Genomic DNA, 15,299 nt, shown 5'->3' with positions numbered 1-15,299 from the left:
AAACTGGCCCATGTAAATGTCCTAACCCAACCCCCTCCAATGTACAGTAAATGACAATATTCCAATGTACAGTTTTTGCGATTGGCCGCACATGTCACATGACCAGAAACGTCAGTGGCCAATCAGAGAGCGTCTCCGCTCTTAAAGAGCACCTACGGGAGGCTGCAATTAGAAACTGGCCACCGTAAATGCCCAAAACCCCCACCACCTCCTAATATTGATTGATTGATTGATTGAAAAGTTTATTAACAGATTGCAGAATGGGTACAGTACAGTACAGCTCAATACATACAATTGTTAAGGGGATGCAGACCAGAGAAATACTTTCGACTTGTTTACATCAGGGTCCCCCATTTTCAATTCATCATAACATATATGACATACATGACATACAGATAGACAGTACTGCTACATCTATACATTTATGACATATCAGATTTGCAAATACAGTACTGTTTGTGATACAAAAGTGTCCAGAAAAGGAGTGTATATACATTTGGCATAGAAACTGTACATTGGAGGAGGTTGGTTGGGTGGGGTGGGGTTGGGTGGGTTGGGTGAGGGCTGTACATTGGAGGTGGGGGGGGGGGGGTTGGGAAGGGGACAGTCTCCTCTCCCCACCGCATGTATATATTCCCTCCCCGCCGTATGTATATCTCTCTCCCACCCACCCCCTCCTAATGTACAGTCCCCTCCCCATCATATGTATATACTCTGTCAGGATCTAGGGGTAACAGTACTGTATATTTGAATACCGTTTATGTCACAAATGTATCAGTACTAAATACCTATATGTCCCTATGCCATAAATGTCATGCATGTTGTGTATGTCATAAATGTCTGCATCCCCTTAACAATTGTGTGTATTGAGCCGTACTGTATTGTACGGTACCCATTCTGCAATTTGTTAAATAAAGTTAATTCATTCTGCAAACTGCGGCTACGGAAAAAAATAACGCTACCAAGCTACCCCCCCCCCCCCTTTCCGGTATCAACGTCTCCATGGCAACACATTATTGTACACAAGGTTTTTCACGCATGTACCGGGGACAGGTGGGTGGCCGCCGATGCCAACTAGTAACTTTACGTTTTTCTATGGCTTGTCAACATTAGTTTGTATTTGCTTTCTTTTTAATCTCGTCACCAGTCGCAATGCCGAAGAAAAAAACCACGAAGGGGAAGAAAAGCAAAAGCGGGTAAGTGGGAAAAACGTTCACTCGACTGCAGCTAAGTAAACATAGTTAGCTTCTTTACGTTAAGTTAAGTTCAGTTATTTATAAATGTTTTACCCGGGGACAGTGCACATTAATCAACATCTTCAGTTTCAGTAAAAACATTTACCTGCTGCACTGTATTTATCATAGGAAAGAGAAGAAAGAAGGCAAGCAAGAGTCAAAGGCCGACAAGGAGTCGGACGTGGAGAAGGCCAAGGCCAACGCTGCTCTCTGGGAGGCGAAGCTGGACGTCACGTCAGAGTCGCGCGCGCAGTACCGCGAGGCCGCGCGCACACTGGCACGAGCCAATGAAGAACTGACCAACCACCAGTATCGCACAGAAAAGGACACGATTGACATCGTTGGTTTTTTGAGGATAAAGGATGCAGCAAAAGAAAATAAAGTGGGTTCGCAGTTCGGCAATGCCAAGTACACGATTATCCAATTCAATCGGAGATAGTTTGATTAAACTCAGATTAGAAACATATGCCCGGCCTAAAGCCTTTAAAGGTGCTGATTGATTGAATTGATTGAAAACTTTATTAACAGATTGCAGAATGGGTACAGACGAGTACAGTACAGCTCAATACAAACATACAATTGTTAAGGGGATGCAGACCAGAGAAAGACTTTCGTCTTGTTTACATCAGGGTCCCCCATTTTCAATTCATCGTAACATATATGACATACATGACATACAGATAGACAGAACTGCTACATCTATACATTTATGACATATCAGATTTGCAATTACAGTACTGTTTGTGATACAAAAAGAGTCCAGAAAGAAAAAGTATATACATTTGACGTAGAAACTGTACATTGGATTGGGTAGGTGGGGGTGGGGGGGGACTGTACATTGGAGGTGGTTGGGTGGGTGGGTGGGGGGGGGGGGGTTCGGTAGGAGGGGGGGGGGGGGGGGGGGGTTGGGTAGGAGGGGTGGGTGGGCGACACTGTACAACTGTACAAACAAAACTGTACATTGGATTATTGACAAGACCATACTTGGTAATTTACTGTACATTGGAGGGGGTTGTGTTCGGACATTTACAGGGGCCAGTTTCGAGTTGCAGTCTCCCTTAGGTGTTTTTTGAGAGTGTTTTTGAAAGTGGGTAGTGATTCACATTCCTTTACAGCTTTGGGTAGGGCGTTCCACATTGATGTGGCATAATTGCGAAACGTGTTTAGTCCCTTGTTTGAGCCGAATCTGGGTTTAACATGATTTGTGGAGCTCCCTCTGGTGTTGTGATCGTGGTATTCACTGACCTTTGGGAAGTATTTTGACATGTACATGGGTACCTTGGTCGTGTAGTGTATCTTGTAGACCAGGCCCATTGCAAGTTGCTGTACTCTGTCGTCTACTCTAAGCCATCCTAGGTTGTCAAAGTGGGCAGGGGTGAGGTGGGTTCTAGGAGTAAGGTCAAGCAGTAGTCTGACCAGTTTGTTTTGAGATGTTTGTAATTTTGTTTTTAGCGCCTTTGAGGTGCTTTGGTACCATGAGGTGCAAGCATAGTCGTAGTACCCTTGAATGAGTGCTCCTGCTAGAGTCTTCAGGGTATTCTTGTTTACCAGTGAGGAGATCCGGTACAAGAATCGAGTTCGTTGGTTGACTTTTTTTATTACATTGGATGCCATTTTGTCACAGGAAAGATTTGCCTCTAGGATGGAACCCAGGTAGGTAATATCTTCTTTCCTTGTGACAATATTGTCACCCACTGTAACTGAGAAGCCGTCGGTCTTGCTGAGTTTGTTATTTGAACCGAAGAGAATGGACTCTGTTTTGCCCATGTGTAATGATAGTTTGTTATCAGCGAGCCATATGCAGATTTTGCCTAGTTCTGAGCTGAGGGTTTTTTCAACCTGTAACTTGTTCTTGTCAGAGACCAGCAGGGCTGAGTCGTCCGCAAACAGGAACAAGTTGCAGTCACAAGCTGACGACATGTCATTTGCATAAATTAGGAACAGTAGCGGACCTAGTATGCTTCCTTGTGGAACACCACAGCTTACTGTGAGGGGGGGGGATAGGGTACCGTTTACCTCCACCATCTGCTCTCTCCCCTCCAGGTAGGATTGCATCCAGCTCACTGATAGACTATCAAAACCAATTGCTTTTAGCTTGTCAATCAGAATGGTGTGATTGACAGTGTCGAAGGCCTTTTGTAGGTCCAGCATGACCATGCCGCAGTATTTGCCCGCGTCCACCTCTTGTTTGATGTGGTCGTTTAAATAGAGAAGGCATGTGTCAGTGGAGTGGGATGTTCTGAAGCCAGATTGGAATTCGTAGATTCGATTTTTTTCCGCAAGGTATTTTTCGACCTGTTCGTATAAAATTTTTTCCATGACTTTCGAGATGGAGGTAAGGATAGAAACAGGGCGGTAGTTGCCTGGGTCTAATTTACTGCCTTTTTTGTGCAGAGGGGTCACTCTCGCAATTTTGAAGTCCTTGGGGACGTGTCCCTGTTTTATGGAGAGGTTTATTATGTGTGTGATGACTGGGGTGATGGCAGCTGCTGAGTCTCTGAGGAATTTGGAGGGGATGTTGTCATGGCCAGTGGCCTTGTTAGGTTGGAGGGCACTCAGTTTTTTGAGTACCTCATCTGTTGTTACCATTTCCAGTTTGAAGTCGTCTTTGTGCAATATGTCGTTTTGAGAGAGTCAGAGAAGTTGAACACTGTTTGAAGCTAGAAATTCCCTGAATAGTTACTGTGTCATTGTGGTTGTTTACAATGGCAGGGCTCAGTTTTGTTTACAAACATGTTTGGTTCACAGTGCCTCAAAATGATTTTGTTTTGATGACATAAGACATAATTATAAGCATTACAAATATGTTTATAATTGTAATACATTGTGAATGTGTTTTGTAAACTAATTGCAGGCTCTGCAAATGTAAACTAATTTCTCTCCCCAAACTACATAGTGTGCCTTTAAATTAAACTTTTTTTTTGCTGCATAAACAACGTGGTTACATAGTTACAGTCACCACCACACACTCCACCAATCAAGCCTCCATGAATCACATCACATAGAAGAAGCAACACTTATCCTGTGGTTCTCAACCCGGGGTCATTGCGTCCTTGGTCAATAGCCCATTGAGGGAATATAGAGGAGTGACTATTCTGATCACACTATTTCACTATAGTATCAGCTAGAGAATGCTGGACTAAATCTTATCCAACAACACAAATCTTCTCAGATGAGACTAAATCGAAGCAAATGTGGGTCTGAAGCCAAATTTGTATAAATTCTGAGGGTCTTTAACACGGAAACAATTGAGAACCACTGACTTTCCTAATTTATGCAAATGACATGTCGTCAGCTTGTGAGTTGTGACTGCAACTTGTTCTTGTTCGCGGACGACTCAGTCCTGCTGGTCTCTGACAAGAACAAGTTACAGGTTGAAAAAACCCTCAGCTCAGAACTCGGCAGAATCTGCACCTGGCTCGCTGATAACAAACTATCATTTTACACCTGGGTAAAACAGAGTCCATTCTCTTCGGATCAAATAACAAACTCAGCAAGACCGACGGCTTCTCAGTTACAGTGGGTGATAATATTGTCACAAGGAAAGATGAAATTACATACCTAGGTTCCATCCTAGAGGCAAATCTTTCCTGTGACAAAATTGCATCCAATGTAATCAAAAAAGTCAACCAAGGAACTAGATTCTTGTACCGGATCTCCTCTCTGGTAAACAAGAATACCCTGAAGACTCTGGCAGGAGCACTCATTCAAGGGTACTACGACTATGCTTGCACCACATGGTACCAAAGCACCTCAAAGGCGCTAAAAACAAGATTACAAACATCACAAAACAAACTGGTCAGACTACTACTTGACCTTACTCCTAGAACCCACCTCACCCCTGCCCACTTTGACTACCTAGGATGGCTTAGAGTAGACGACAGAGTACAGCAACTTGCAATGGGCCTGGTCTACAAGATACACTATACGACTAAGGTACCTAGAGCTCAACAAATCATGTTAAACCCAGATTCGGCTCAAACAAGGGACTAAACACATTTAGCAATTATGCCACATCAATGTGGAATCACTACCCACTTTCAAAAACACTCTCAAAGAGCACCTACAGGAGACTGCAATTCGAAACTGGCCCCTGTAAATGTACAGTAAATGTCCTAACCCAATAATACACAAGACCCTCTTCTTGGGACCAAGTAAGGTTTTGTCGATATTCCAATGTACAGTTTTTCTTGTACAGTTTCCCCCACCCCACCTACCCAACCCCCCCCCACCCCACCTACCCAACCCCACCTACCCAACCCCCCCCCCCACCTACCCAACCTCCTCCAATGTACAGTTTCTACGTCAAATGTATATACTCTTTTTTAGACTCTTTTTGTATCACAAACAGTACTGTATTTGTAAATCTGGTATGTCATAAATGTATAGATGTCGCAGTACTGTCTATCTGTATGTCATATATGTTATGATGAATTGAAAATGGGGGACCCTGATTTAAACAAGACGAAAGTCTTTCTCTCGTCTGCATCCCCTTAACAATTGTGTGTATTGAGCCGTACTGTATTGTACCCATTCTGCAATCTGTTAATAAAGTTTTCAATCAATCAAACTTATGCGACAGCATCAGAGGGTATTTGTGTCTCCAACCCACAGTTGAGTTGCACAAGAGAAGCATCGCTTGATTAAGATACAGTGACATGTAGGACAAACATACTAGGAATCTTGAGGGAATTTCAATAACACATTGTGTCATTTTTACAGATAATGGGGCTGGAGGACCAGCTCAAGAGTCAGAAGGCCCATGCACGAGAAGAACTAGAGAACACGGTAGGCAGAAGGCCCATGCACGAGAAGAACTAGAGAACACGGTAGACAGAAGGCCCATGCACAAGAAGAACTAGAGAAAACGGTAGGCAGAAGGCCCATGCACGAGAAGAACTAGAGAAAACGGTAGGCAGAAGGCCCATGCACAAGAAGAACTAGAGAAAACGGTAGGCAGAAGGCCCATGCACGAGAAGAACTAGAGAAAACGGTAGGCAGAAGGCCCATGCACAAGAAGAACTTAGGAAACGGTAGGCAGAAGGCCCATGCACGAGAAGAACTAGAGAACACGGTAGGCAGAAGGCCCATGCACAAGAAGAACTTAGGAACGGTAGGCAGAAGGCCCATGCACGAGAAGAACTAGAGAAAACGGTAGGCAGAAGGCCCATGCACAAGAAGAACTTCGGAACGGTAGGCAGAAGGCCCATGCACAAGAAGAACTAGAGAAAACGGTAGGCAGAAGGCCCATGCACGAGAAGAACTAGAGAAAACGGTAGGCAGAAGGCCCATGCACAAGAACTAGAGAAAACGGTAGGCAGAAGGCCCATGCACGAGAAGAACTAGAGAAAACGGTAGGCAGAAGGCCCATGCACGAGAAGAACTAGAGAAAACGGTAGGCAGAAGGCCCATGCACGAGAAGAACTAGAGAAAACGGTAGGCAGAAGGCCCATGCACGAGAAGAACTAGAGAACACAGTAGGCAGAAGGCCCATGCACGAGAAGAACTAGAGAACACGGTAGGCAGAAGGCCCATGCACAAGAAGAACTTAGGAACGGTAGGCAGAAGGCCCATGCACGAGAAGAACTAAAGAAAATGGTAGGCAGAAGGCCCATGCACAAGAAGAACTTCGGAACGGTAGGCAGAAGGCCCATGCACAAGAAGAACTAGAGAAAACGGTAGGCAGAAGGCCCATGCACGAGAACTAGAGAAAACGGTAGGCAGAAGGCCCATGCACGAGAAGAACTAGAGAAAACGGTAGGCAGAAGGCCCATGCACGAGAAGAACTAGAGAAAACGGTAGGCAGAAGGCCCATGCACGAGAATAACTAGAGAAAACGGTAGGCAGAAGGCCCATGCACAAGAAGAACTTAGGAAACGGTAGGCAGAAGGCCCATGCACGAGAAGAACTAGAGAACACGGTAGGCAGAGACCTGGGTGAGCTCACAAGCCGCATGTAGACCTGTGACTACACAGTTTATAGGAAACTTGTCAAGATGCACAAGGGAAGTTAAAAATGTTATGGTTTTCCAAGTACTACACTATCAAGTGAATGTCATTTATCGTGCCTCAAGGGTGTAGTTTAAACATATAGTGTTTCAAACATGCTCTGTGTTGTGTCTAAACAGCTGTGCTCTATGTAATTATGTTTACACTTCTTCTGTAAGCAAAAAAACGAAAAAGAAATTAAACGAATAATCAAACCCATGCATCTTCAGTTACAGTCTAGGATTATGGTAATCCTCCTTAGTGACTACAGGGGGAAAGAAAACACAATTTAAATGTGTATGTTGTGGAAAACAGAGTCATCCATTTATTCAAACCATGTGTGTTGTAGACCTCTGCTCTGCAACCAGCATAGATGATGTAATGTTACACTTTATTTGAGCTCATTTTTACACGTGTTCTTTATTGACTTCTGTTAGGAGTTACAATTCAAAGTACAAAGCTTCCAGTGCAGTATCCAAGTTGCTTAATAAGTAGAAAATGTGCTGCATTCCCTCTCAGCTGTTCTACATCTTCCATCTCTCTTACTTTATGCTGGTCAAATGGGACCCAGTAAGGAATAAAAAATAAATAAAAAAAAGAGACGTGATTTGGACCAATTTGAAACAACAATATCACCAAATTCTCACATATTACTCACATAGTCAATTCTGTGTACTCTGTGTATCTCAGCACAGCTGTACCATATATTTATACAGTTCTATATACTGTGAACTTTCTGTGAATATACAGTACATATCGATAGCAGTATATACATATCCATATTCCTATGTCCTATATTCTTATATTATTCTATATTACTCTCATAACATATTCTATATAAAGCTATATACTGTGGATACTCTGTGAATACACATATCCAATCCCTGGCACATACTGTCTGGTTCCATTTAATCTAACTGCACAGTCATCTATGATTATATTGACAGCCCATCCAGTTTTGTATATATTTTGCAGTGGGTTTGGAATGGTCACATAGGCTCATGTTGCACTAATTCTGGGGAAAATATTGTTGTGGTGGACATCCCTTCTCAAGCCTCTTTCCCCGTTGTGAGGCGATAAAATAGTTAATCTTGAAAAAATTACATAGCTAATGGAAACCACTTCATCAAAAGCACTCGGGACGTGAGCGCCCATGGCTTTTGTCTAAGGAATCAGACACGAGACATTTTGAGAATATCAGCCAGCCAGACAATTATATCATAAAGAGTTTTCCAACTGCTACCACATAACTCAAGGCAAAAGAGAGAAATTCTGCATTAAGCACATTTCCAGCTGAGCAGATGATTTATGGACATTTATCTGGATTAAAATGACCATATAAACGCAGACTTTCCTTAAGAAACTGTGCATTCTGCAAGTTCTTATAGGTCAGTACATTTATGTAGCAGTCTAGGGCATACGCAGTTATCTGAAGAATAACAATTAAACCCAAAGTTGTAATAAAATGTTCGATAACCTCATTTACTCATCATGTTCATCATTGTGGGATGATGTTTAGCTTGTCTCTCATGACTTTGGTCACTTTGTCACATTTTTGCTCTGACTGGCGTGTCCACAGTAGCAGTTCACCCTTGATTGGAGGCGTTTAGCCTGACTGATCCGTGCTGAAAGTTGGGCTGGGTTGCAAAGGCCACGGTCCATGTGAACTTTTAAGGCAAGGGTTTGTTCCCATCTGTTCTAAGTGGTTGTTCCCTGTTCCTGGAAGCTCCAACCAAAAAAAAAAAGTCTATTCTTGTATCTGCAACTGCCCATTCACATACAAGTTGGTCAATTTCTGTTGTTTGGGCCTGCTCTCCGTGTGTTTGTGGCTTTGCCTCCAGCCTGTCCAAAATTCTCTGGCTGGACTCCTGACTAGATCAAAAAGTAGGACCACATAAACATAACCCCTGTCCTCGCATCCCTTCACTGGCTCCTATTAGTAATAGAATACATTTATTTTAAAATTCTATTGTTTGTTTATAAAGCTTTACATAATCTTGCCCACACTGTATATCTCCAAACGTCTTCACCCATACATCCTTACTAGGTCTCTCCCAGGTCCTCTAACCAGGTGCTCTTGGTCATCCCCAGGTCCAGATCAAAGTCTATATGAGGCAGAGGGGATTGCGTTTTTGCTGTTGCTGCCCTGGGTTATGTGGAATAGTCTACCTCATACTATTATGAGGTAATAATAGTATGGACCTGCGAACTGCCCCCTCAGAAAACTCTTTAAAAAAAACAGCTAAAAACACACATGTTCAGACAGGCTTTTGGTCATATATAGGCACCATTTGTCCTCACTGTTCCTATAGTTTTTAGTTATTGACTGATGATTTTATTTAAATTCTTTTTATTCTTTTATTATATTTGGTTCACTGTTTTTAACTGCTGTCTGTTGTTGTTGTCATTTATTTCAGATTTTTGTTTTATATGTTATGCTGTAGTGTAGTGTAAAGCACCCTGTGCATTCGTGCTGTGAAGGGTGCTATATAAATAAAGGTCATTCATTCATTAGATCAGCTGAATCCATTGGGATCTTAAAAAAACACACCTTGTCTGACGGACCCCGTTCATTCCTTTTGTTTCGTTTTTGTTTCTGTGAAGCACTTTGGAACAGACTGGTTGCATTTTAAAGTGCTATATAAATACAGTTGACTTGACTTGAATACAATAGATTATCTTCTGCATATAATCACATGATTGGATGCCACAGGTTGCAGAGTACAGGCATCAAATAGACGAGATGGAGGAGCTGTTCAACAAGAGGTCTGGTGACTTCAACACGATCCAGGGGGAACTGAAGACCATCAAGGAGTTCCAGAAGAAGAAAGCGCAAATGGAGATGGAGCTCAGCAGTGTGAGGACCAAAAGATGGCTTTACAAGAAACCTTTGGTCGTTATCGTACATTGTTATACCAGTAACCATCTCCTATGTGTTTTCTAGATCAAAGAAAGCATGTTTATTGCTGACAAAGAACATATGGAAAGCCAGATTAGAATGGAGCACAAGTTCTTCCGTGAAAAGGTATGATGAAGTCAACGTGGTATTTCCCATTAGAGTTGATACATGATATTTCAGTCGAAACATTGCCTATGAAATGGATTTGACTCTAAATAAAATATTGGCCAGGTAATTTATAATGGGGATGTAGCACCTGCTAGCGGGCATATTAATAAGGACAAGGACAGTTCTAAACCAATAAGACTAATTAAAAGAAAGCTATGGGTTTCTCAACATCATTTAATCAGGCAGAGAAGATGGAACAGATAGTATGTATTGAGGCTAAACTAAGGTAAGCGGCTGAGGAGGAACATTTATTGTGTGTTGACCCCACAGGCTCGTCTGGAGAAGGAGGCAGAACAGAGGATAGCCGAGCTGGCTGAGAGGGCCCATAATGAAGCCATTGTGTGAGTGTGTCTCCGCTGTCTTGTTGCAGGCTAATTTTATTCTTCGAACTGCACCTTCAGGGCTCGGGAAAGGAAAAGAAAATAATAAATCATGTTTTTATTTTTGGAAAACAAGCTAAGGTTATCATCCTGACCACACCGGTGAGTCATGGCCAAGATAGTGTACATCACCCAAAGCCAACGATCACATCCCCTGCAGTCCCAGGACGCCCCACGGGAGAGAGAGAGAGTCCTCTTGTAGAACGGCATGTGTGGAAAAAGTGTGTTTTGAGTTCTGAAGCCATATGAGGGAGTATACTTTGCCTCCTGTGTTTAGTTATTTTTTACAATCCATGAAACATCAGCGTTGATACTGGTGTGGTCTTGCGGTTGATTTTAGCCTTCAGTACCAGTAATTGATTTAAGTCTGAACCTCTATGGTCTCACTGTGGTGTTTTAAAACCAAAGCAGACTCAGTTTTAAATTTAATTTGGTGACTCAGAACCAAGTCACCGAATGGGAAATGTTAACAATGATTTGCTCGACATGGCCAGCTCCAACTATAGTCACCTCAGAACCCAATCCCCCCCACCGGTCTGTTGTCAATATGACACTGTAACCTGTGGGTGCAGAACGACCGCGGAGACGCTTTGACACATGATGTGAATGCCCCTGTGTTCACTTTGTTTGTCGTCCCATTAGGCAGCTGGACAACGCCTCGCGCTCCGTCTTCAAGGAGAACGTGCGTCTGAACGAGGCGCTCAATATTCACATGAAGGAGCTGGACGACTTGAGGAGACTGACCACGTCACTCGCCGAGGAAAATGAGTCCCTGACGGCGAACAAGGTACACTTGGGGGGGGGCAGCAAACACGAACGTGGCTATTTTGCACCGGCCGTCTTTGGATGAGGACCGTTCACCTCAGAGAAAAAGCCATTTTCAAACCGGTTCGGTTCTGAAACACTTGTCAGATCTGTGAAGGACATATTTCAGGTGGTATTTTCCCTGTGTTGTTTACATATGCTGACCCTGTGTGTATTTTGCTTGTGGCATTGCTTTCCCCTCACCTCGCCGTTGCAAGCCAACCTCTCAGTGGTTGGTGGTTGCGGCCAGTTTTCCACTGGGTGTATGGGTTCCAACTCGGTGGCTTCCCCCCCTCACTGTTTTCCGGCAGTGTTCCTCTAAGACAAACAAATACCGGGTACCATAATCATACCCCTCATAAATCAAATCAAATTTATTTGTAAGGCCCGACAACACACGTTAATGTCCCCATGGGCCGGACACGTCTTCTTTAATACATTGGGTGCCAACAACGAGATTTCTCGTTATTTCTCGCCATGCGTTGGTTGCCAATAACGAGTTCTCGTTATTTAATCGTTATTTCTTTTATTAGCGATATCCATTCATTTTTCATCCATCCAGCCTGACGTTATCATTGGGAATGGCTCTGAGCTCGAAAAGGCGTCGGTGGTGCACATAGAACAGTCACTGCAATCTTGGCCAAGACCCCTAGACATCCACCACCTTGGTCAACACTACGAGACAACCACTCAGAGAGATGGGGGGGGGGGGGTTAGAGAGTTCCCATGTTTGTAGTGGGCGGAGATGGAGCAATAAATACATGTAGTGAGCATATGCATACATGGTGACAGTAGAATCAAAGTATATAAGAAAATTGTGAAATTGAGTAATAGATAGAACTAAGAACTACTGCAAGCTTATGTATACAGGATGAGATACAAGACAATAGCTCAGGGCCGTATGCCCCGGGGGGCAGGAGAAACCACTCAAAATTGGTCAGGGCAGAGCAGGTAAGGTTCAGCGCTGCAGGCCAGACAGAAGGCGGTATGAAGCTGTTCCATGGGACCAGTTGAGACAGAGACAGAGGTTAAAAAGGTTCTCCCATGTCTGCAGAAAAGCAGACATGGGAGCAAACAGCAAATAGACATCCTAACTAAACTAGACAGATTAATCTAAGGGTCAGTCCCCGACCAGGTGAGATCAGGGTAGGTTGAAGGAGAGAGAAAAGTTGGGTCTTAAGCAGGGATTTAAAAGCTTCGACAGAGCAGGCGCCCCTGACGACGGCAGGTAATTTGTTCCACAGGTCATACAGTCGATAAAGCAAGTAGAGGAACGGAAGTCACCTAGTCGAGGATTCAGCCACTTCGGCAGCACAGCGTTTCACTTGAAAATCACTCAAGTGGAAATAAAAGCTGGTATGTGTCCCACTCCATTTGTTCCGTTAACCATCAACATGATACTGAGTTGCTTGAAGGTACTGTAGCAACGCTGGGTTTGAGCTGCAGGCACGAATCCTACAGAACTATACAAGTCTGTTTTCAGATGACTGACAAAACTGGAAGTTCCCATGTTGTGTACATTTATATTTATTATATAAGACAAAGGAGGCTGTGTATTTTCTGACGGTGTATCACATTCATACTCCATATCATTTGGATCGACTATATTATTACATATACACAGGCTGTTCTAAAATATTTGTTTTTAATGGACTTCTTCATTGGAAGGCTTCAGTCGATTCTTTGGTCAAGTCGTCAAAACTATTAAAACAATGATCAAAGGATGAAAATGTGTAACTTAATTAAATAAGTTTCATGGATCCAACCGATGTTGGACTGACCCTCTGGCGTTCCCCTTCCTCGCCCAGGGTACTCCTGAGCTGCTGATTATGGATAATGCAGCTCAGTTGAAGGCCCAGAAGGAGGAGATATCCGAGCTGAAGGCCAAGGTGGCCACCCTGGAGCACGCCCTGGGGCTGATGGCAGGGGAGTTTGAACAGGAGACTCGAGAGACCCAGCAGCGAGCCCTGGTCAGCGCCCAGGCCGGCCAGGTGGAACTAGGCAAGCTGCAGCCGCTGCTGGCCGCGCGGGAGAAGGAGCTGGGCCACATGAAGAGGCTGGCACACGGCCATGCGGAACGGCGCACAGAGCTGGAGAGCTTCTTCACCGAGGCTCTGTTTCAGGTGAAGCAGGAGATCCAGTCCAGCAGGCTGCAGTACAGGGAAGAGGCCCAACAAGCCTACCACAGGAGGATGAGCGAAGCTAGGGCAGGCAAGCAGACGTTCCCCCCCATTCGCACCTTCCGCAGAAACCTCAACAGCACCAACTGTGTCTACTCAGACATGGAGGAGGCGGAGAAGCGGTGAGGCCATATCCCATTCTCTTCCACCACTCACTGACCACTCTTCCACAGCTTTGTTAAATCTCCCCTTGCTCCTCAGCTGCCGTGTCTCATTCAGTAATCCTCCATAGGCCCAACGCAGTGGTTTGCATCTCAAATCTGGATACTGCCCGTTGTGGCATATTAATGAGATTGGTGTGTTTATATGGTGGTGATTCACATTCATTCATTCTACCCTCTCATGTTTCAGGACTAACATACAAGGCAACAAGGTCGACATCTCTGATCTCACTTGGGAGCAGAAGGAGAGGGTGCTCAGGATGCTCTTTGCGAAAATGAACGCACAGATAACGAGGTAAAAAATAACCTTCCTGAAGCGTTTGTTCCCCTAGATAGCAAACAGGCGCGTTGGTTGTTCCACTATAGCTTCCCTCAGTTTCCATTGCATGACCTAATCCAGTTCAGATGACCCTTCAGTTCAGATTTGGAGTCTCTCTGAACATGAAAACGAAACCCTCTCTGGCGCAATTAAGTCTTTAGAACAAAACGCAGTGACACCAGGCTGGGCACCACTGGCAGTCTGGAGCTCTCCTTGTGACTCCTCCCTCTTTTTAATGTCTTCTACAGCAGGGGCCATAAAACATCAGTTAGGCTTCAACCAATGTTCTTTTCCATCCAGCTGCTTAAAAAGAATGAAGAAAGAGTCTCGGCACAATAGTAAAAATAGGGTTCGGCCACAGAGTCGTGTGCTCGGAAACAAACATCTGGTCACGTCCATTTGCCTTCACCCTATTGGCCCCGCTTCACGTGCATGCCCGGGGGTTTATTTAGTTCTTTGAACGCCTGTGGTCAGGGAGCAGCTGGTAACGAGATTTTCAAAAAAATTCAATAAAAAAAAAAATACAAATAATTTAATAAATAAATGTGCAGGGGAGATGAATTATATAGGAGGTATGGCAGGGAGATACGTGTTAACAGTGGTCTGGCACCGAGTCCAGAAGCATAACATGTAGCATTTGCTGACTTGGGAGGGTCCATTTATAGCACCAAACAGTCCCATGTGCTCAGCGTACGACCCAGACTAACCCCCCTGCAGGCTTGGGATAACAGAAGCCCCAGTGTGTTGAAAGCCTCTCAACATGATGTACATCAACTCTCGTATTTTCTTTTGACAGGAAGCCCGGTCAACCTCCGTCCTCCGAGAAGAACCCTGATGTCGCTGCCGGGTAAGGGCCCCGAAAATAAATAAAAAAACAAGTTGTCCTTGTAATTACAAAGACGCATAGATTTATTGGTCCCATGTTGCATGTTTAGCTGATGCAAAATCTGGGACTGTGAGACCGCGTTTGATTTGATTTATCAAGAGTTTGTGTTTTATTGTTACACATAATGATGAGGGTGTCATTCGCAGAATTACAGTGGAGCCTTCCCCGGTGACCTTCATCACCCAGGCGTCTGTGTCCGACCTGCCGCTCCGCAACCCCCCCACCTGCCTGCCAGATATACGCACAGCATGACCTCTGTCTGGCCCCTGGAGGCTCCACT

General features: G+C 44.2%; 1 protein-coding gene across 1 annotated transcript; it reads left to right on the top strand.

Moving 5' to 3' along the window:
• Nucleotides 1-1,130: 1,130 nt before the first annotated feature.
• Nucleotides 1,131-15,289, top strand: bbof1a (basal body orientation factor 1a). Its single transcript, XM_084311167.1, has 11 exons — nt 1,131-1,196; nt 1,365-1,617; nt 5,958-6,023; nt 9,936-10,079; nt 10,167-10,247; nt 10,560-10,630; nt 11,312-11,456; nt 13,282-13,775; nt 14,005-14,109; nt 14,930-14,980; nt 15,166-15,289. Exons 1-11 carry the CDS (start codon nt 1,153-1,155, stop codon nt 15,269-15,271), a joined length of 1,560 nt encoding a protein of 519 aa, XP_084167293.1. The 5' UTR covers nt 1,131-1,152; the 3' UTR covers nt 15,272-15,289.
• Nucleotides 15,290-15,299: the final 10 nt, after the last annotated feature.

Source organism: Notolepis coatsorum (assembly GCF_963971535.1).
Source record: "Notolepis coatsorum genome assembly, chromosome: 3".
Taxonomy (NCBI): domain Eukaryota; kingdom Metazoa; phylum Chordata; class Actinopteri; order Aulopiformes; family Paralepididae; genus Notolepis; species Notolepis coatsorum.
This window is presented reverse-complemented; position numbering and strand designations above follow the sequence as displayed.